This window comes from Rattus rattus, chromosome 9 (genome assembly GCF_011064425.1).
Source record: "Rattus rattus isolate New Zealand chromosome 9, Rrattus_CSIRO_v1, whole genome shotgun sequence".
Classification (NCBI taxonomy): Eukaryota; Metazoa; Chordata; class Mammalia; order Rodentia; family Muridae; genus Rattus; species Rattus rattus.
Window position 1 is genome coordinate 10906304 of NC_046162.1, and position 23714 is coordinate 10930017.

Genomic DNA, 23714 nt, shown 5'->3' on the forward strand with positions numbered 1-23714 from the left:
CCTGCCTCAGCACCTAGAACTTGACATACTAGAACCCACTCATGCACTCATTTCCCTTGCATTGGCATGGACCCTATGCCACTTAGATGTCAAGGTCCCTTCACAGTCTAGGGCCCATGGGCTGAAGAACAGCATCCTAATAGCTCTCCCGATAAGGCCAGCCATTCTTTACCATCGCTAACCACTTCTGTTAGTAACCCTAGACACCCTTCGGTATTCTCCCCACACGGTCAGCAGACATCCTTCCAAGCGAGGCCTCTTTCACCAGAAGTAGATTTGCAAGTTCATAACAATAGCAACGAAACCCCAAGAAGGAACCGAAAGCACCACACAAAGCGGAGACACACAGAGCAGACTTCCCCATTCAGCCAAGAGGACAGCCTGGCACATGCACCTTCCTCAAAAACCAGTGTTCTGTAGAAATGAAATCATTGCCCAAGGGGACTCAGAGGATCAAAATGTAAACCCTGCTTTAAGTTAAGTGCGATGGACCATCTTCAAAACTCCCCTCCCAGGCTCAAGAAGCCAGCATCTTACTGAAAGATGGGGAAAGAAAGCAGAGGGAGAGGGGTTAGCTTCCCAGGAAAATGATCACTTTGCCAGAAGCCACGATTTTGACACAGTCACCTCTATGATGTACAGACTAAGCTATAGCAATAGGTAAGCCCGGACCCTGCCCCTTCCCTTCCAGGAAAAGCAAGGGTCAGGAGAGCAGGTCACACCATCGGGAGGCCTCACAGCAGTCGGGTTGAGGACTGCTGAGGCATAGTTAGAGTGAACGGGGCAGGAAGATCAAGGGAAGAAATGTGAAATGTCTAAGGAGTATACATTAAAACCACAGTGAGATGATAGCCCACCATGTCCATTTGGAGATAGCATATCGTGCCATGTTGGGAAGTGTAGGGAGCCGTATTGGATTTGGGCCTGGCCGCTTTGTGACTGTATGGCCACAGTTAAGATTCTTGAGATTGTTAGACAAAAAGCCTCTCCCATGAATTTACAGCACGAGAAGATAACAATCAGCCGGAACAAGACCCTTCTGGGTCTCCTGCAAGGTTTGACCCCTGCTGAGCCCTGCCGATGCATGTGGAAGCCTTTTGTTCCTAACTAGGAGCAGTCTGGCCTGGTACTTCTCACCTGAGTCAGAATTAGGCTGGCGTTCCTGGTTATTTCCCTAATTTACTCAGGTCTCATAGTCAGTCTTTTGTTACCGAAGTCTTGAGCCAGGGTTGCCCACTGTGCTTCGCAGATACCTGCTACCTGGTGTACTTGGGGTATATAGTTTGGTGAATAAAGTTACAAGAGAGCCCTTCCTCTTCTGGCTTGACACGAAGAACCTGTGTGTGTGTGTTTCTTTAATCCCACAGGCTTTCGCCCGATTCTCAGTACCGTGTCAGTGCAGGCGCTGACAGGGAAGTGGTTCTAATGATTTGTCTTTCCAGACCTGAGGGTCCCTGCCCCAGCTGGCTTCTGGTTGGTAATAAAGAATTGTCGTACAGTCAGTGGCTGGGCAGGGAGATGGTGGCAGGACCTTAGATTGCATGGGCAAGGAACCAAGAGAGAGAGGAGAACGTGAGAATCACAATGACCCGGAGGCAGAGGGAGGGATGGGATTTAGCACTACAGAAGAAATCTTCCAGCAGTGAAGATGGAAAGGGAGGCCGATCTGTGGTGGGGTGGGTGGGGCTGCCCAGAGGGTAACAGGGCAGCAAAGCTAAAACAGAGATTTAGAAGGTGGTAAGCCAGGATACCAGAGGGGACGGTGCTAGCCTTGGGGAGGTTTAGATGCCCAGCCACTGAGGAGTCAAGGCATCTCAAAATTGGCTGGGGTGCATGTCTTTCATTTGCAAATCCAGAGCTCTTGGGCGGGTGCAGCTCACACAGCACATGGAGGACCCTGCCAGGAGCCAGAGCGGTTTAATTAATTCACCACTACAATGTCCGTTTGGATGGTTATTAGTTTTTGTGTGCTTTTTTAAGCCAAAACAGAGAGGTGGAGACACGATGAGGTAAAAGGGCGACCAGAAAGGAAGAAAGGAATGAACGTGGGATGCTCTCTCACCGAGGTTTCAGGTAGTCTCCCTAGAAAGGGCGGTGCTGAAAGTGACTATGAGCCACTACAGAAACGCTCTGAACTGAACCTCCGGAAGGAAGATGCGGGGCACCTGGCAGCCACTGCACTGCTGGTAGGAAGCGAAGTGGCACAGCACTGAAAACACACGGCCAGGGACTGCAGGGGTGCGTGCTGTCACGCCTGACAACCAGACTTCAAGGCTTGGGCCCCAGGAGGAGGAAGGAATACACACACACACACACACACACACACACACACACACACACACTCACACACACACACACTCACACACACTCACATACACACACACACACACACACACCACACACACACGCGCACACGCGCACACACACACACACGCACATGCACACACACACTCAAATACACTCACACACACTCACACACATCACACACACATTCTCACGCACGCGCACACACACGCACATGCACACACACACATACACACACACATACACACACACACGCACATGCACACACACATTCACACACACTCATACTCACACACACACACACTCACTCATACACACTCACACTCACATACACTCACATACACACAGTCATACACACAATCACACACACACTCAGACACACATACACACACATGCACACACTCACACTCACATACAGTCATACACACAATCACACACACTCAGACACACATACACACACATGCACACACTCACACTCACATACACTCACACATACACAGTAATACACACACTCACATACACAATCTCTCACACACACTCAGACACACATACACATGCACACACATTCACAAACACTCATACTCACACACTCTCACACACACTCTCACACACACACTCATACACATTCACACATACACTTTCACAAACACACATACACATACATATTCATGCACACTCATACACTCACTCACACATACACACACTCATACACACACTCACATATACTCACACACTAATTAAGTAATTCTTTTTATTTTAAAAAAGGTCAGTGAGTTGGGAGATGACTCTACAGGCAAAAGCACTGGCCACTTAAGCCTGATGACCGAGTTTGATCCCCCAGGACCTATGTGGTAAAAGGAGAAAAACTCACCCACAAGGTGCCCTTTGACCTCCACATGCACAGTGGTATATGTACACAGCATGCAAATAAACAAATTAAATTAAATTTTATATTAAACATAGGGTTGCAGGGATATCCAGACATTCTACTTCTGGGTAAATATTAAAAGAAGTAAAAGCAAAAAAGCACAAGTACTTATTTTCCCACGGTCATAGCAACATTACAACAGTCAACAAGCAACCCAAGTGCCAGCCAGGCAAAAGAAAATACGATGATCTGTATACTAGAATACTACTCAGACTGAAAAGGAGGGGCGACGTGTAGGGTGGGTGAACCTGGAAAACACTGTGCTAAGTGAAGCTGGATACAAAAGAGCACTGTCCGCATCTCACTTCTGAAGTGCTTATAGTAGTCAAGTGCACTAAGACAGAGGAGAATGCTGGCTAATGGCTCCCAGGGGCTGGGGGTTGAAGGCTGGAACTTAGAATTAGCATTTTAATGAGTACCTCAACATGGTATGGAGGTGTTTAATGCCACTGAGCTATAGACTCCTCTTTTAAGACTTACTTCACGTGTGTTACTGGTTTACCTCCAAGTGCCTATGGAGGCCATTAGAGATATCTCATCCCGGGAGCTGGAGTTACAGATTGCGAGCCACCATGCAAGTGCTAAGAGTCAAATCTGGGTCCTCTGTGAGAGTAACAAGCATTGTTCACCACTGAGCTGTATCTCCAGCCCCAGGCTACAGACCTTCAATGGCTAAGATAATATATTGATCATACCTAGTTTACCTTGATTATGTATGTTGTGTGCAAGTATATGCACATGTGTGTGAGTGCACTACTCGAGTGTGCACCTGTGGAGGCCAGTAGTCAGCATTAGGGGTCTCCCTTGACTGCTCCCTTGACTCTCACCTTAACTGTGTGTTTGAATATGAGCATGAGAGTTGTCAGAGGACAACTCACAGGAGTCACTTCTCTCTTTTAAGAAGTCACGGTTACCTGAGATGAGTGCCAGCTTCTGAGGTTTGCACAGCTGAGACAAGTCATGGGCCTTTCACCTTATTTTCTAAGACAAGGTCTCTATCATTGCGCTCAGAGTTCGCCTGTTCCTCCTCCTCCATGGTGGGGCCTTGTTTGTGGGTGCTCAGGATCTGAACTCAGCTCTTCCTGCTACCTCTCAAACTCCGCCCCAGCCCTCAGTTTTCCACAAAGACACATAGGAGCAAAAGCTTAGGCTCAGGAGCCTAAGCTTCCTTTTCCTGCTGCTATGATAAAATGCCCTGACATTTCGATTTTGACACAGTCCTCCGTGTGTCAAACCTAGGAAGGAAAGGTTTATTGTGACTCAGTTTGGAGTACTGGCTAGTGGCTGGTCCCTCTGCATCTGTCAGGATGAGGGTAACAGGGGTGCTGCTCTGCTCAGTACCTCCTTTCCATTGTCTATACCCAAGCTCTACGCACAGTAGGGTGGGTCTTTCTATCTCATGTAACTCAGCAAGAGAATCCCCCCCCCAGGCATGCCCAGAGGCTCTTCTCCCCGAGACTCCAGGCCCTGTCAAGTTGATCATCTGCATTAACCATTGGAAAACTGGGTAAGGACTGGAGGATGGAAAGAAGAAGATGGGAAAAACATTTTCACCAGGACAAAACAGCTGCCTAAACAAACCCCGGAGCAGCACACTGACAGACAGACACACCGCACTGGAAAGAAGCCCCAGAGCAGCACACTGACAGACAGACACACCGCACTGGAAAGAAGCCCCGGAGCAGCACACTGACAGACAGACACACCGCACTGGAAAGAAGCCCCGGAGCAGCACACTGACAGACAGACACACCGCACTGGAAAGAAGCCCCAGAGCAGCACACTGACAGACAGACACACCGCACTGGAAAGAAGCCCCGGAGCAGCACACTGACAGACAGACACACCGCACTGGAAAGAAGCCCCGGAGCAGCACACTGACAGACAGACACACCGCACTGGAAGGGAAAGCGTCACACAAAGGTCTGCAGGCTGCTAACCACTTTGGAGCCACTCTCCCCAGGCACAGGCCTCTAACTGCTTATATACTAAGTGGTCAACCCTGAAATCATCATATACAAGCAACACCACACAGACTTGGTTTTGTGTGTGTGTGTGTGTGTGTGTGTGTGTGTGTGTGAAACAGTAATAATAGTAATTAAAGAAGAGGCCATAAATTTGAGAGGAAGAAGAGAGAAGGACATGGAAGAGACCATGGTTTTAAAGATTCTGAACCCTACTAGCTAGTCTCAGGAAGTATTGATGTAACTGTATGTTAGTTAATTTTAAAGAATTAAAAAAAAAAGATAGAGAAAGTATTTTCAAACCTAAAGAATTTCAGGACAATAGTAGTCAGAAATACTATTCAAAATACAGATAAGGATATATTCTTATTTAACATACAAAGCCTAGGTTCAAATGCCAGCACACACAAAACAAAACAAAACAAAACAAAACAAAACAAAAGCCCACAATTTGAAAAATGGAGGATCCGATCACTTTTATTGTAGGCCATCAAAACCTTGTGTGTGGTAGCGAACACCCAATCCTCACAGTGCCCACCCGGCACTCACTTCCACTGCTGAACTATGGGAAAGTCTCAGCCCACCCAAAGCAGGAGCAGCAGCAGGAGGGGAGTTTGCCTGGGTCCAGAGTTTGCCTGGGTTACTACAGAGTGCTAGTGCTGCAGCGCTCTCCCTGCCAGCTACAGAGCAGCCTGAGCGCAGGTGCAGAGGGAAGAGAGACAGGCAAAGCTGGTGGGGCCAGAGCTTTAAAGAAAGCACAGCACGGAGTACACACTGGCCCAACACTAATAAACCCTCCATGTCCGGGGAGCCGAGACCATGCGGAATATTTAAGAAGACCCTTGAAGCTATAGAATATGCAGAATGCACCGAGCTGAATGAGATGAGAGAGAGACACGGTACAGCTTTGTACGGAGTTAGGTTGGAAGCAAAGGGGAAGGAGACAAGACTGAAGATTGGTCTGGAAGCATCTGGGAGACCACAGCGAAGGACAGTCATGCAATAGCAAGGAAGTCAGGAGCAAACATCCCTGGCAATAATAAGAACTTGGCCTTTAATAGGGCTTTAATAGGACCGTGGTACATCTAAAAAGAGCTAGATGAAGAGCTCAAAACCATTGTCTGGGCCTGAGAAAACACTGCCAGAATAGGCACATGGACAGCAATGTCCACCACGAATCCAAACTGAGTCAGGTCACGGCCCATGTCCAAACATTTAAAGAGGCAGAGGAAAGAAGATCACAAGTGCAAGGCCAGCCTTTGATACATAGAATTTGAGGGTTCTCAAGGCTACCCAGCAACACCTGGTCTCAGAGAAAGAAAAACAGAACTGAACCAAGACAGATGTGTAGAAATATGAGGAAATAAATCTGAAGATTGACAAAATGGAGTGTGTAGGTGTGGAAATGACATGACACAGGTGTGTCCAGCTGTCCTGCTGCAGGGGCAGGACGAGGCGGTGCTTGAAGACTAGAAGGTCTTGACACCAAGGCTACCAGAACAGGAAGATTACGCTTTAACAGGTGGTTTAGTCGACAGCAGTATCTGCAGCATGTCTAACTGTGTGTGTCACCCTGCTGTGGCCTGCTACCACACAGAGCAACCATTAGTACTGAAAAGGACGTCAAAGCCCAAGGATAACACAGACAGAACACCAAAGCTGTGCCCCCGTGCTCCGCCTCCTGCCAGGCAGACTCAGAGTTTCTTCCACGCGGGCTAAGGGGATTAGTTCATGCAGCCCATGCAGCCCATGCAGCCCATCCATCATAGGCCAGGCTTTTGCAACTTTCTGGGACACTTTTAATTAATTTTTATTTTGTCCAAAAATCCATCACTTCCAACTATGATTCAGAAGTAGTCATGTGCCTGAACACTTGGTCACTGGCTATGGCCCTGCTCCGAGACAGTGTGGAGCCTGCTAGGCCCAGGACCCAGCAGATGGACACAGAGGCTGAAAGACGGGAGGAGTTCTTGCCGCTATGACATACTGAGACACTCTAAAGCATGAGCCAAAATAATCACACCCTCTTCTAAGGTGCCTCAGGCACGCTGTCATAGCACGAGAAGGAACTACTATGCCTCTACAGCGATCCTGATACAATAGACCTAGGAAACCAAGCAAGACGGTGCCGTTCACCAAGCGTAATTCTGCTGCAGAGTCTGTACTTTCTGCTAGGGGCCAAGGACCCAGAAAGAAGTATAATCACATGGCGTCTTGCCTTCACAAAGCTTACCATCTCAAAGGGAATAGGACGACAGACAACTGAATATGGCACTGTAAGACAAAATGAGACCTCCTGTCCTTTCTTCTAGAAGACACAGGTGGGATGTTCTTGTCTGCAAAGGGCCAACAGGTAAACACTACACAATATGGGCCATGAGGTCTTTGTAGTAACTACACAAACAGCTGTGTTCCAATAAAAGTTTATTTACAAAACTGATCGATGTCCACCCTACATAGCCATATATATCATTTAACTTGCTCCTGAATTTGGAGTCATGACCACCAGGAGGCTCTTTCTGGAACAACATGCTATCACAAATAATTAATGTCAGAACTTGAAAATTACATCTCAGAGACTTGAGCAGTTAAAACCCCAATGTACATAGAATAAAAATAAGTAAATCGCCAGGCAGTGGTGGCTCATGTCTTTAATCCCAGCATATGTCTTTAATCTCAGTAGGCAGAGATAGGCAGATCTCTGAACACTCAAGGTCAGCCTGGTCTACCTAGCAAATACCAGGACAGCCAGGGCTACAAAGGAGCACAGTCTCGAAAAATCAAAATAAATAAATAAACAATGGGGGAGCTGTCAATCGGCAAAAAGAAACCTTGTTGACAGTGTTGTTCTTATGTAAAGAAAAGAGAAGTGGAGCATTACGGAGAGATGGAGGAGGAGCCTGCCGGGAGCACCCAGTCAGGGCCGCGCCTGCGGCTGAGGGCTACGTCTGGGTCTATTGCTACATAGCCCATGCCGCTACCCACAGCTCACATTACTACCAGAGAACATGGGATGTCTATGGTCGGTGCAGCCACTGGGGACCTCATGGATATCAAGGGGTTTGTGCAGAACTTGCCCTGCCCCTTACTGGCTTCGGGTTCTAGAAAGCTGGCCCCACCTCTCACTGGTGACAGCACTCAGGAGAGCAGAAAAGTAGAGCTGGCCTTGGTGTTAGCTATGTGGGTTAGGTACGGCTCCAAGGGTGTGACCGTGGGACACCGACCCTGTCACATGCGCATAGGTGATGCCCCACCCCTCAACATCTAGCAGTCCAGAAAACTGCCCACAGGGTCATGAGCGCAGGAAAACTAGCCCTGCCTCTCACTGGATGCAGCACTCAGGAGAATGGGCCCTGTACCTCACGAGGACAGCACAGCAGAGCTGACTCTGGTGGCAGAGGTGCAAATCAGCCTGCCTGGAGCCGGTGAGAGCACCAGAGAGCTGGCCATGAGGTGTGGCATGGATGTGGGGGTGATGCCCTTCCCCATCTCCCACACCTTGTCCCTCACCGCCCCTCACTGACTAAAGCACTCAGGAGAGTAAACCTAGTACCTCATCTAGGCAGTGCAGTAGAGCTGGCCCTGGTTGAGGAGACATGGGTGAGGCAGCCCCAAGGGTAAGAGCATCGGAGAGTTGGCCCCACTACACATCTTCTGTGAAATGACGGGATGTGGGGGTAAATCCCTCCTCCTCCTTTACTCCTCACCACCTCCAACATTTGCAAAACCCGCCTACAGAGTCATGAACACAAGAGAGCTGGCTCTGCTCCTTACCAGCTACAGCACTCAGGAGAGCAGACCCTGCATCTCACCTGGACAACACAGTGAGGCTGGCCCAGATGGTGAAGGCACAAGTGAGCCAGCCCCGAGGGTGTGAGAGCTGGGAGCTGGCCTAGCTAGCCCCTTGCAGGCTGTAGCACTTGGGAGAGTGGCTCCAAGCCTTGACTGGACAGAACAGAGGAGCTGGCTCTGGAGAAATGGGTGTGGATGAGCCAGCCCTGAGGCCATGAGAGCTGACCCTGCCTCCTGCTGATGGTGACACTGAGTGGCCTATCTGGAGCAGTGCTAGAGAGCTCGCCCTGGTGGTGTGGGTAAGGGAGAGCCATACTGACCAGCTTAACCAACCAGATCTAGGCCCAGATCCAAGGCTCTGAATTGGCCCACCCCAAATCTGTATCATCTTTGAATCACTGGGATGCTTGAATTTAGATGCTTAAAAGGGCCAGTCCTGCTGATCCAAAGCTGCAGGATCTCCATGACACAGGGCAACAACATGATAACCAGGAGAAGTCCCCATGAGGATCCAATATTGATGGTGTCACTGAAGCCAGAGACCTGGAGCCAAACCAATGAATTGCAATAAACATTTGCAAGTAGAGATGTGTGGACAAAAGGGCGTATGAAGAGATGGTGTGTGTGTGTGTGTGTGTGTGTGTGTGTGTCTCATGCGGAAGGAGGAAGCTGTAAGGACAGGCTCTTCTGCTGCACAGAGCTTGTTTGCTATGTACCCTCTAGTAGAGAAACAACCGTGCTTTAAACAATCTTTACAATCTTTACGTATTTACTTGGGAAGGGTGGTTGGCGTGTGTGCCACTGTTCATGTGTGAAGGTTAGAAGGCAACTTGTGGGAATCAGGTCTTCTCTTTCCACTGTTGTTGGTCCCTGGGAATCAAACTCAGGTTGTCTGGCTTGCTGGCAAGCATCTTTATTACCAACCTATCTTGCCAGCCTAACAGCACATGTTGCTAAGAGAGACGTGATTATAAGCAGCAGCTGTGTTTTGGCTATGGTCTGAGGGTGTTTCCAAAGGCTCGTGTGTGCTGGGAGGTGAGGTGGCTCGTGTGTGCTGGGAGGTGAGGTGGCTCGTGTGTGCTGGGAGGTGGTGTTGTCTTTGGAAAGCACTGAGTTGTTCTCTTGGGACGCCCAAGTAAATTCTCTGGAGAGAGTGGTTATGAAAAGCAAACCTGGCTGTACCCGGGGTCATGGGTCCTTACTTGAAATATGATCACTTTTTCATATGAAATATGATCACCTGACCTCAGATTTTCTGCCCCAGAATTGTGGGCAGTACGCTTTTTCCATTTGAAATAAACAAGCTGCCAATTTTTAATAAAAATGCACCCCCCTCAAAACTTTCATTAACAACTACAAGCTAATAGATCTGAAACGCTAAGAGCAGAGGGCATCCCTTACAGAACTCACCAACCTCCTGAGCCACACAACAGGAAAGCTGAACCACTCTCTACCTAGGAAAGAGACCCTTCACACAGAAACCGCAGGCCCAGTGACACTGCACTCAGATCTGAAGCCATCTACGGGCCTCTCCACAGCTGATAATGAAAGTCACTAAGACAGCCCTGCCATCTTATCTGCCTAAAGGCAGTCATGTGACTGGAATAATAAATCATAACCATGGGGGAGGGGCACAGCTCTTCATAAGTTAATTATTATACTTGAGGAAGAAAATTGCCCACTGTGTAAAAAACTTAACTAAACATAGGAAAAATAAACAAACGAGAATTTTGCACCCTGTTTTATGAAGCCAGACAAACCACTGTTCCAAGTGATGAGATTTTAAGAAAATCACGAAACACCTACTGTTATCTTCAGGGCTTTGTCGTTTCCTGATGACTAATAAATACTGTCATGGGCCTGTCTACCACCCAGAGAACCTCTTTTATAAAGTTCTTTAAAACTCTGGCCCATTTCTGGCTTGGGTTGCCATTCTTGTAATTTACAGAGGAGTTCTGTATACACTACAGATACAACCCTCCCTTCCTGGGACACAGGCTCTGCAAACTTCCTTCCTTGCAGTTTACCTCCCATCGTCAAAAGACAACTTTTGGTGAATGGAGTTGTCCATGGTCACAGCCTAGTTTACCTTTCATCTTATCAACTGGCTTTTTCTGAATCTGCTTAAGAAATCCTTGCTTATTCTAAAGCCATAAGGACTATTAGACTTGGTTGAATATCTCCCATTACAGATGTCTGTCTAACTGATGAAGAGCTATTTACTGACTATTCTTCAACTGCCCTGAAACATCCCTTTGGTCATAAATCTAATGTCCAGGCATCTTTTCTTCCAGACATCATGTCTTGGCAGTCTTTTAACCCTTGTGCCATCCTCCTAGCCCACCGCCCCTGTGGGGAGTCGACTGTTACATCCCTTCAGAGGGCTGGGGAGGGTCGGCGGCCTCTCACCTGAGTCTTCAGCCTCTCCCTACCTGTTCTTTACTATTTTGCCTTAATTACATATAGAGGGGATACAGTATATTGGGGAAGAAAACTAGAGAAGAGGGCTCAATGGGGAACCCCTCATCCCTCTGGATAAAGGCTTTCCGGAGGTGGCCTATTGGGGGTGAGGAGAGAAGGACCCACATCCCTGTAAGCAATCCGTCCCCTGTGCTCTATAAGGAGGCCCAAATGAACTCTGGCAGAATCATGCCCTGGTTTGTCACTGGCACCTCAGGAGTAGAGCTACACCATACACCCTAGTCAGGGTTTCTTTTCTTTTTAAGATTTATTTGTTATATATGAATGAGTACACTGTAGCTGTCTTCAGAAGAGGGCATCAGATCTCATTACAGATGGTTGGGAGTGAGGATGTGGTTGCTGGGATTTGAATTCAGGACCTCTGCAAGACCAGTCGTAACTCATAATTTTACCTCCAAACACACAAAAACAGTTCCAGGAGTATTGCCCGTAACGCTCCAAAGTGAAAATGGCCCCGGTGCAACCATTAGTAAATCAGATTAAAGACTATAAATAAACACTGACCATCAGTGGAGGTACCCAAAAGCTCTTGGTACCCCAAAGCCCAGCAGAGCCTCACAAAGCAGTGCTGAAAACCCACACAAACAAGGCCACGTTGCTTCTTCAAAATGAGGAAAAACAAAGGCCTGTGAGGGAAAGCAGGGATGCTCTTGGCAAGGCCAGGGGTGACCCAGTGGTGGGAACACAGTGACATGCAGCACTTTATGCGTTTGGGTATTACCTCATACCCAACGCTCCACCTAAGCTGGGGCGATAAACATACATGTGAGGGTGGGAAAGTGGCTCAGTAAGAAGAGGGCTTGCTGTGCAAGCATGCGGACCTGAATTCAAATCCCAAACACACTCAGAAAATGTCATCTGTGGGCTGAAACACCGATTTCAACATGAAAAGATGGATCAGTAGGTAAAGGTACCTGCTACCAAGTCCCTGAGACCTGTATATTCAAGCCATGGCATGCATTCTCACACACACACACACACACACACACACACACACACACACGAAAGCAAAGCAGCTAGCCAGGTGTTGCCATCCCAGAACTAGTAGACAGACAGAGGCAGGAGTATCTTGAGGATCACTACCAGCCAGTTAGTCAACTGGTGAGCACCAGATGTAATGAGACCCTATCTCAAAAATAGGGAAACTAATAACATATAAGAAACATCTGACGTTATCCACCTCTGTCCTCCTCACATACATGAGCAGGAACACACACTCAACCCTCAGGACAGGTCACAATGGGACTCTGGAAGGTGCGTCCTTAGAAACTTCAAGTGCTCAAATTTACCTCCTTTATTCTGGACCATGATCTGAAAAGAACAGCAGTAAAATACTAGCCCATGGAATTCATAGCACCCACCTCCTGATCCTGACAATGAAGACAGCAGACAACAAGGCCGGCTTCAGGGGCAGCAGGGAAGGTGGACCATGACTGGAATGAGGGAAACATCTTTACCCAACTGCAGAAGCCAGTGTGCTCAGCTCCAACCAGTCACGAAGCAAGGACAGGCCCAGGAAGTGGGCTGAGATTTAAAGTAGAAACCCCTATTTCAACGTGAAATGGTTTTAGAAACTTAAAAATAAGCCAGGAGTGGTGGTGTACAACTTTACTCCCAACACTCGGAAGGCAGAGGCAGGAGGATCTCTGTGAGTTCAAGGCCAGTCCGATCTACAGCCTGAGTCCAGAACAGCCAGGGCTATACAAAGAAACCCTGTCTTGAAAAACAAACAAACAAACAAAAAATTTGATAACTAGATACATACATACATACATACATACATACATACATACATACATACATACATACATAAGTTACGAAGCTCAGCCATCCATGTACCCAACCCCAGAGGACCAAATGCAAGCCACATCCTTGGCAGGCACACCACATTCTCTACCAATGAAATCGTTATTTTCAGTCATTGTTCTGAGGTGGAGCTTCTCTCTCACCAGAGGGAAATCAATGTATTTTGTTTATGGTGCTGGGGATTGAACATATTAGCCCACACATGTTGGGCAAGCACCCTACCACTGAGCTAGCACCCAGCTGGGGAAGACCATGCTTCTCATTTGTTAAAAAAAAAAAAAAAAATCTAATACAGCAGCCTCGTTGGCTGACTTAAGCCTGTGCCATTATTCATAACACAAGAACAGTATCAAATACTCAGCAGACAATTGAAATGCAAGATGCCTGAACCGGGGCCTGGATTTTTTCCACAAGCCTGACCATCCCTCTGTAAGGCAGAGCCTGCAACTGCCTCTTCTTACAGTGAGAAAACAAAGGGTCAGGGAGGAGATGTCCCCACTGGTGCCCATCTGACAAGTCACTGAGAAACTTAATCCACAGGTTACAACCCCTATGTTACATCGTGAGGGGCAGAATAAAGGGGCCTCCACAAAAAGCCACAGACCTGATCTCAGCTGATAACCCACCAGCCCTCCTCCCTCGGGAAGCTGTTAATCACTCTCTGCAAGGAAAGAGGTCTTAATCGGCCAAGGACGGTCCAGAGCCAGTGAACGGTTAATTAAAGGAGTCAACAGAGATAACAATGAAGCCTTGGCAGCCACCCCAAGGCTGCCAGGCTGCTCTGTCCCTGGCTTCTAGTTGGCACAGCTGTGCACCCAAATCAGCACAAAACAACAGAGCCTGTGCCCCCACCTTCCAAGGTGCAGAAGGAAAACTCACGCTAGGCCAAGGCGGGTGGGGGGAGTTCAGGACGCTACAAAGGCGATGGGGCTTTCCTGGTTATCAGAGCCAAGGAACAAAAGGGAAAAAAAAAATCTATTGTGTGAGGGCCAGGAAGAGCTATCTCTCTGTGTGGCTAAGAGGCCGGAACTTGAAGAGGTGAGGGAAACTGTGAAAGCTCAGGGTGTTGGGGGAGGAAGGGTCACTCATCCCAGCAATGTGAGTTGGCATTGCCACAGAGCCCGTCAGCAGTCCTGCCAGCATCCTCAGAGACCAGGCTTTCCCTGTGTGCTGCACTAAGGCTGGGAGATCACAAGGTCAGAATGGCCCCAGACCCTGCTTGCCTCTGGGCCAGCAGCTGATCTCCCCACTGGCAGCCCCACATATTAAGGTAACTATCAACAAGTTAAGACGGGAATGGAGAAAAGGGAGCTCAGCAAACACAGGGGACTCTGGGAAATCTTACCAAGCAACCCGAACACTGGCTCCCCTGTAGGAAGGAAGGCGTAGAACGCACCCAGAGAAAGCTACAGACCACACTATAAATTACCAACACCAGCAGCCAAGGTGGGCAGGGCAGCTGGCAGAAGTTAACTGACAGACACTGAGGCCTTTGCGCGAGATTAGCCTCCTCCTTACCTGATCTGGTTTGGTTTTTGAGACAGGGTCTAACGAAGCCTAAGTTGGCCTCAAATTCTTATCCTTATGCCTCCAACTCCCTTGTGCTGGGATTACAGGCATGTACCACCACCATGTCTGGTTTCTTTGCTGGCTTTTAAAGGAAACCTGGGAGCACTAAAGGAAATTCAGTGTGAAATTCAGCACTGAAAGGAATTCCCTAAACCCAGTCTCTTGATCCACAGAACATTCATTTCTGAAAATGAGCTGCTTGTTAGATAAACAGGAATGAAAGGTTTGCTGAAGAGCTGAAAGGAAGGAAGGCAGGCCTGGAACTATGTATGGTGGCACACATCTGTCACCAACACAGTTGAGGCTGGGCAAGAGGATTGCAAGCTCAAGGCCAAAGGATGAAAGTCCGGCAGGCAGTCCCACTGGCCTCTAGGAGGATATATGTCATGAAGGCATCTGACAAGAATGTGTGTTCAAGGTATACAGGAGACCCCTGTCTCAAAGAAGAGAGGATTCCCACTGACACCCCACCACATACAGCTGCTCTGCCTTTCTGGTTAAAGAGGGCTAATGGGAAAAGGACATGTTTCCTCAGCACCATGTGTGCACCAGCCTGGGGGCCAGGAAGAGTCAGGGACTGGGGACGGCATCTACAAGGAGGTCTCAAAGCCCTGCCTTTGAAATGTAAAGGATGAAGAGCTGCCGCCAACTCTGTGTAACACAACTCATTCCCAGGTTCATGGCCAGAACAGCACCCTCGCCTGCAGGCTTCCTCACCAACACAGTGGACACAGTGAAAACGTGTGCTACCTCTGGGGACTGGCAAGAGTTAGCTTACATCTAAGACCATCCAAGGGCTAGGGTCCCAGTAAGCACCCAGTGTTCCCTATCTTCGGGGCCGTGTTTCACAACACTGAAATGGGTAACAGCAGAACTCTGAGCTTTGAGACTTGCGGGATTTCTGGTACTGCTGAAGACATTTGATTATGCAATGCCATACTATCGCCATGCATCAAACTAAGACAGATTATGAATCTCCCAATAACTGCTACCCCACACTGGCAGTATAAGCACCGTGGCTGTAGGCCACCAAACCCAGAGGAGCTGGTGACACATGGCTCGGAGAATATATGCACAGAATGACTTTATTTAAGTCATTTATTTAAGGAGCAGACAGCGGGTTTTGCATCTATGTTTCACTCCATGGATTTCTGGGCACAGCACTACTATGGAGAGACTAAACTAGCAGGACGTCAGAAGTGGTATTGGGTACCTGTCTCGGTTTTGCTGGTGAAGCCTGCGGCCTGCTTGATGGCTGCAGCCGTGAGTGCTAATCCTCGGCTCCTCTTCATGCCATGCTGAAGGACGGCTTCAAACTGGGCACACAGACAGGTCACCCTGCAGGAGAAGCAGGGACTCATCAATCCACCTGAGAAGGGAGCAGCAGCACAGCAGGCTCCAGAGCTGAGGTGACCCGCCAGGTATGACTCAGGCAACACCTGACTGTGCATACCTGGGAAGCTCTGAAAGCCCACCCCCATTTACGTACGAACCACATAAGTCAGGGATACCCTCAGGACCAGTGCCGGAGGAACCACAGAAAGGGTGACAAACAGTAGGTGATGCAAAGCCAGTTTAAAGTCAAATCAGTCCTGGGGGAAGGGCTGGTGTTAGCTACATCCGACCCACAGTCTCAACTCTCAACCCCAGCCCATAGTTTACAAGGCACAACACAAGATGACACTCTCAGAGGCTGACTACCAGCAGGCCCAACTGAAAACTGTAATCTCATGGCCTGTCACTGCCTGTGAATTCTTACTTGTGTTCCTTACTGTATTATAGGAGATTATATTGTGAGTGCCTATCTAAAGTTGACAAAATTTTCAATTAAATTACAATTGCTGTGCATTTAATTGAGTTTCTCAATAAGCAAAGAAATGGGAGGTTCAGAACATGCCCATGCAGAGATGAGGTCAGAGCAACCACACTGGGTTCTCAGGTCTTCCCCAAGCTCTTGGGCCTTTGTCCAAGCCTTCTGAGCCATTCCACTCTGAGCATCACTGTATAGCTCCTAGGTGCCAAGCCTGGTCCTGAGCTCTGGTAATACAAAGGTGGGAGAGAAGGTGGGACACTGTGGTGCAGGAGGCAGAGGCAGGTGGATGGCTGTGAGTTCACCGATTATCCCCAAACCTAACTCCTGGCCTCCTAGCTTGTCTTTCTTGGACCATCTGTAGACAGCAGGGTCTGGTACCCACTAGTGCTCCCCACCCCCTTCTCCTCTCCCCTGTCCCCTTGTACTTCTCCATGATTACAAAGAACGGGTTTGAGGATCCACTCATGATGAGACACCCCTCTGTGTGGGGCAGAAGTCCTAAGTATTAGCCACGGAGCTCCCGCTCCTCTACATACTCCAGCAGGCATTGAAGGCTTCCTGAAAGCTGGGTCAGACACACAATTACCTGAAATCCACAGAAACCAAATCGGAACCTGACCAGGGCCCAATCTTAGGAAAAACAACGCTAGAGTGTGTTATTAACCAAAGCCTCCAGCGTCAGATGAATCTCTGGAAACTCAGCCATCCGTTTAACAATCCCTGGCAGGCTGCTTGCCTCCAAAGCACAGGTCAGTAACTGCCTGACCAGCTCCAGATAAAACCAGGCCCCTGAGGGGAATGGAATGCAGGCAAGCAGCAATCCTAGATTTGTAGTGTTCAGTGGCACCAGAGGCCCTGCCTCCCCAACTCACAGAGCACAACTAAGCTAACACAGCAAAAAAACCCAGGTGAATGCTACTCTGTAATTACTTATGACACCAAGTCAGAGGCTATTCCATGTCAACAGGCCCTGTGGGCCTCTCCCTTTGACCTAGCACTTCATGTGGGCACACACTTCCCTGTGTGACCACATCGGGGAAGGTTTTGATTATTCCCCTGCCTTTGCTTGTAAGGTGCTAATTCATACCAGAGCAAATAAGCACCTGCTCTCCTCCATGCTACACTTTCTTGGCTGAGTCTGTATTTCCCAGAATCCTCTCTGCTAAATGTTCTTTAACCTCACTGAGGAAGGCTGACTGCCTCGATGCACTATCACACCCAATTTACATCCAAGTCAATGAGTTTGGACATGTTCTTAATGAGTGAGGTTCTTAATAACAGTAGATGTTTTCGTTTTTTAAAATATTCATCCAATAACACCACCAGGCTTTTGTGCTTACAGCCAGCTGTTCGTGGGATGAATAGATAAAATGTGATGTATCTTTGCAAAGGAGTACTACTTACCATGAACAAAGCTGAGTTCAATCTACCACATAAAACCAGGCATGGTGAACCATGGTGCACACCCAGGTAGAGGTGGTACTAGTAATCAAGCTTAGGGCCTCAAGCATACTAGGTGGGAACACTAACCCACATCCCAGACCCACACTGGGACCTTTTTGAGAAAACTAAATACAACCTCAAAATTGAACAAGATTATCCCCATTTTTAGCCCCAGTGTAATGTGTTGGATGGGACATTAACATTGAGTCAATAGGACCTATAAAATCACCCAATCAACAGCACTAGCACAGTGGCAAGATGGCGTCAAACACCCTTGTTCAAGCCAGGTCTCAAAACATGATGACCATTTGAAATGGGCCACACCCTACATGTGTGAATTACATGAAGTTTTTTTTTTTTCTTTTTCTTTTTTTTGGAGCTGGGGACCGAACCCAGGGCCTTGCACTTGCTTACACGAAGTTTTAAAAAGCAGATATACAAATAACATACATGTTTCAGATCAGCAAGATGGCTCAGTGGGAAAGGCACCTGCATCCAAGCCTGAAGACTTGAGTTCAATTCCCAGGGTTCAAATGAGAAGAAAACAGACTCCCCAAAGTTGTCTGCTCATCTCCACGCATGTGCTGTGGTATGCTCATGCCATACACAAAATAAATATGCAATAAGATGCTTAGAATACACAAGTAAAAACATTTTATTTATTTTAGTGTGCATGCACAAATGCCACAGCACACATGTGGAGGTCAGAAACAATTTGTGGGATTTGGTTCTCTCCTTCCACTATAAGGGTCCCTAGGATCAAACTCAGGTTGTGAGGCATGGCAGCAAGTGCCTTTACCTGCTGAGCCAGCTCAGTGGTCCGAGAGCAGCTGTTTTAAGTACGGAAAAAGGGCTATGTTAGCTAGTTGTATGTTAACTCGACACAAGTTAGTCACTTGGGAGAGAGACTCTCAATTGAGAAAATATACCTGTGTTCCAGGAAGCAGAAAAAAAACAGCAAATGCATGTATGTGTTCATGTATGTGTGTGTGTGTGCAAGTGTGTGCTTGTGTATATGAGTCTATGTGTATATGTGTACATGTTTGTGTATATGTTTATATACATGTGTGTATATAGGTTTGTGTGTTTATGTACACACATGTGTGTGCACATGTGTGTTTTCTCTGTGTGTGTGCATAACCGAGTGTGCACAGGTTTATGTGCATATAGACACCAGAGGTCAACCTGAGTTGTCACTCTTTGGGAACTGTCTACCTTACATATGAGACAGGGTTTCTCATGGAACCTGGCGCTCAGTGACTCTGCTTCTGCTAAGCTAGCTGGCCAGCAAACTCCAGGGACCCTCCAGTCTGTCTTCTGAAGTGCTGGGGTCACAGGCATGTGATACTATACATGATACTATTCCCACCTTTGTACGTAAGTGCTAAAGATGAGAACTCAGGTCCTCATGTTTGTGCAGCAAGCACTTTACAGAATGAGCTGATCCCCAGACTCACCATGGTAGCCATCTTACTACTGACCCAAGAGAAACAAAGAATCAGACTGTTACCCCATGAGTCTGTGCTTTCTCTCCAACATCCTTACAGCATGACCAGAATAAACAGTGCCTTTTGGGATTCTACCTCCTCCGGTTCAGAGCAGTGCATACAAATGACATCACAGTAAAATCAGTACATAGTTGACAGAGGAAGAAAACAGGGATATGGCTCGGTTGCAGATGCCTAGCATGCATGAAGCCCATTTTCAGCACCATATAAACTGTGCATGTTGGTGCATGCCTCTAATCACAGCACGCAGGAGGTAAAGGCAGGAGGATAACAAGCTTAAGGTCATCCTTGACCACATAAGGAGTTCAAGGTGAGTCCAGACTGTATAATGTAATACTCTGTTGCAACAACAGTATTACTATTATTATTAACACCCTTACCACAGGGCTTGAGTAGTTCCTGTCTTGGTGTATGTATATCCTGCTGCTGTGATAAAATGCCCTGATGAAAACAACTTAGGGCAGAAAGAGCTTATTAGATGCACAGTTCAGCAGTGTAGCACATGATGATGGGGAAGACACTGTAATAGGTTTAAGGCAGCTGATCACAGTGCATCCAGAGTAAGAGGCAGAAAACAACAGGAAATGCTCACTTTTCTATTCGTACAGTTCAGGACCTCAGCCAAAGGAATGCTGCCACCCACAATTGGTGGGTCTTCCCACCTCAATTAGCCTAGTCAAGATTAACCCAATTGGCCCACAGGTTCATGTCCTAGGTGATCCTGGATCCTGTCGACTGGATGACTACGATTAACCACCACACCTCCTGCCTAGTTTGTGTCCTGTTGCTAGGGAGGCTGTGACTGAAAGCAACCCCAGGAGGAAAAGGTTTATTTCAGCTTAAATCTCATAGTGTGTCATAAAGGGAAGTCAGGGCAAGAACTTAAAAAGCAGGAGCCAGAGAGGTGCTGTGGGGATCCTGGAGAGCGATGTTTACTTGTTTGTGCCCCATGGCTTGCTCAGCTTGCTTTTTTATGTAACCTGGGACCACCTGCACAGGGGTGGCACTGCCCACAGGGGATGGCCCTCCTACCTCAGTCATTAATCAAGAAAATGCCCCACAGATTTGCCTCTGATGGAGGCATTTTCTCAATCAAGGCTCCCTCTTCCCAGATAACCCTATCTTATTTATGTCAAACTGACAGAAAGCCAAATGCTGCAGCTCACGTACCCTGGGTTGCAGAGTCACACAGACAACACGTACGTCTGTATGTCCGTCTACATTTCCCTTTCCTTACACCTTCATATCGTGTGTTACCTCTGTCCAAACATAACCCAGAATCCCTCCTCTTACCCATTTGCTCACTGATACTACAGTCAACTCTACACCTTCTAATTATTATTCTAGGTCACTGTGACACCCTTACCACCATTTGTATGAGTGAACTCAGTGTCCTGAGGACAACTGCCCTGCTATGCAGTGTGTCCCCAGTGTAGTACAATGCCCTCCAACAGAGCCCTCAGCAGGGTGATGAGCAGTCTTCTGGCCTTCCACTGGCACTCGGCACATCCTTGGTGTAACATAAAAATGCAGGCTGGCATAGTGGCACACCTTTAATCCCAGCACTCAGGAGGTAGAGAGAGGTGGATCTCTGTGAGTTAAAGGCCAGCCTGGTCTACACAGCAAAGTGTCAAATTCACTAAGTTCTTACTAGGTCTGAGCAGCAAATGTCACTGTAACCAAGTATCACCTAGTCCTCGGGAATGAGAGAATTGTTATCCGCCCATTTGTGTATTATAGCAGGGACTAACACAGTCCATATTACACGGCCAGTTGTCAGTGACTTGTGCCATGGTGGTCCTGAAAGTATGTGGACACTGGAGCCCATGCTGCATGCTGGCTGCCTCTCACCTCCAGCAGCAGAACAGTGAGGTGAGAGGGAAGGAGGCTTACACACTGCTCACTGTGCTTCTCAGCAACCATCCCTTACACCCTAGATAAATGTTTATTTAAATTTAGATATGAAAATCTGCTCAGATTTTTTAAACATCCAAGAGCTCTACATCTGGTAAAATAATCTTTTTCTAGGAAGGAACTGCCTCAGCCAAGCTGATACACAGTTGTATTGCAAGCAGAGGAGCAGCTACGAGGTCTCCTCTTCAGCACTAGCCTGGGTGAGCGTAACTCAGACACCTGCATAACAGGGGTGAGGTGGATTACCACCCCAGGATCGGATGTACAAAATAACGTTTTCTAATTTTGTTAATAAAACAAACCGTGCGGGCCTGTCGGCTCACCACTGTGGTAGAATGCCTGCATAGCAAGCATGGCGCACTTGGTCCCATCATCAATATAAAGTAAAAACAAAAACAAAAAGCCTATGTGGGGGAGATCAACATCAATATAAAGTAAAACAAAGATAAAAAGCCTATGTGGGGGAGAGCAACATCAATATAAAGTAAAAACAAAGAAAAAAGCCTATGTGGGGGAGACCAACTCACCAAGGAGCTGCGTGCAAGCTAATAAGAATATGGCATCCAATTAACATCCTCAACTAAAGGAGGCTGGTGGGCCACAGACTGCACATTAAAGAGTCACATGGGGTTGGGGATTTAGCTCAGTGGTAGAGCACTTGCCTAGCAAGCGCAAGGCCCTGGGTTCGGTCCCCAGCTCCGAAAAAAAAAAAAAAAAAAAAAAAGAGAGAGTCACATGATGAACAGACATATAAAATGGGGGAATGCTTCCAAAAGCCCTCTGAGGGCTAGGACGTGGCTTGCCCAATTCGCACGTAAGCCTCAGGTTCAACGTCCAGCACTATGTAAGCCACACCTGTGATCCCAGCACTCAACTGGTTGGAGGCTGGAGGTTCAAGGTCACCCTCATCTACATAGAGCTCAAAGCCAGCCTGCACTACCTGAGACTTTATCAGAGAGAGAGAGAGAGAGAGAGAGAGAGAGAGAGAGAGAGAGAGAGAGAAGGAGGACGAGGAGGACGAGGAGGGAGGAGAGAGAGAGAGAGACTGATTTAAGTCATCTGTTCCTAAGTGTCCAGGGAATGTGTGTGATTTTTTTCACACAGGTTAAGAACATCACAAAGGGGCTTGAGAAAAGATGGCAGCAGTTAAAAGGACTTGTTTTGGCAAAGGACCCTGGTTGATTCCCAAGCACCCATAAGGCAGCTCCAACTGTCAGGGGAGCTAACTCTCTCTCATGACCTCCTTGTGCAACACACACACACACACAAACACACACACACACACTGCATAGACATGCATGGAAGCAAAATAAATAAATAAAATATCATACACATAAATTAAATCTTTTTTTTTTTTTTTTTTTTTCCGGAGCGGGGGACCGAACCCAGGGCCTTGTGCTTGCTAGGCAAGCGCTCTACCGCTGAGCTAAATCCCCAACCCCCTAAAGTAAATCTTTAAAAAAAAAAAAACCACAGAGAAGAACAAGCATCTGCTTTGTTTTTCTGCCTCTTGCAAGGTGTTTTTGTTTCAGCTATTTTTAATCCCTCAACAGGGAAAGAGAAAATCACACATACACAGCAGTCCTCCTTTCCCTGGAATGTCTAGACAGGAGAGGGCTCCTCGCCTAACCTCCAACCTCAACACACCCTACGCTCACCACCTGAGCCAGCTCACTGCCCGTCAAGTGCAGAGGGCCCACCAAGTGTGTGGACAGCTCGTGTGTAATTAGAACAGCAAACGCGCTTGCTGAAGAACAAGGCTGCTGCTCTCCAGACCCGTGCTAAGGCTACACTACGAGTGGCCGATTCACAACCCAGCATGACTACTGTATTATCCCCACTTTACACACAAGGAAACAGGCAAGTCAGGAACAGCCCAAACTCAGAGCGTGGTGAGGACTGGCAGTGCTGGGGTCAAGCTGCACAGTCCAAACCCTGTGCTGTTTACTGCCCTGCACTCCTCACTCCTCTCACTGAAAAGAAGCTTCCCTGTTGTGTTCTGCTGTCCACAGAGGGCAGCCATGCATCCAGCCTCTGAGCTCGCAGCCAGCAGGTCCAGAAGGCAAACAAGGCAGAGCTAGTCAAGCCTCGCACCACCAGTGTGACTGGCAGACTGGACACACACGTTTTAAAGCCGCAGAACCAATCTGCCCTTAGGGGAACAAAGATGAACAAACAGCAATGACAGACAG

The 23714-nt window shown here is 47.8% G+C and overlaps 1 protein-coding gene across 3 annotated transcripts in view; it reads right to left on the bottom strand.

The window, feature by feature from the left end:
- Snx29 (sorting nexin 29) overlaps nt 1-23714 on the bottom strand; it is a 405066-nt gene that overhangs the window by 351600 nt on the left and 29752 nt on the right. For all 3 annotated transcript variants that reach the window (XR_004389065.1, XM_032912855.1, XM_032912856.1), the window contains one exon: nt 16058-16182. Coding sequence is in view for 2 of the 3 variants with exons in the window: in XM_032912855.1 (XP_032768746.1) it covers nt 16058-16182 (125 nt within the window). In the remaining variant the exon portion in view is untranslated. The remainder of the gene's footprint in view (nt 1-16057; nt 16183-23714) is intronic.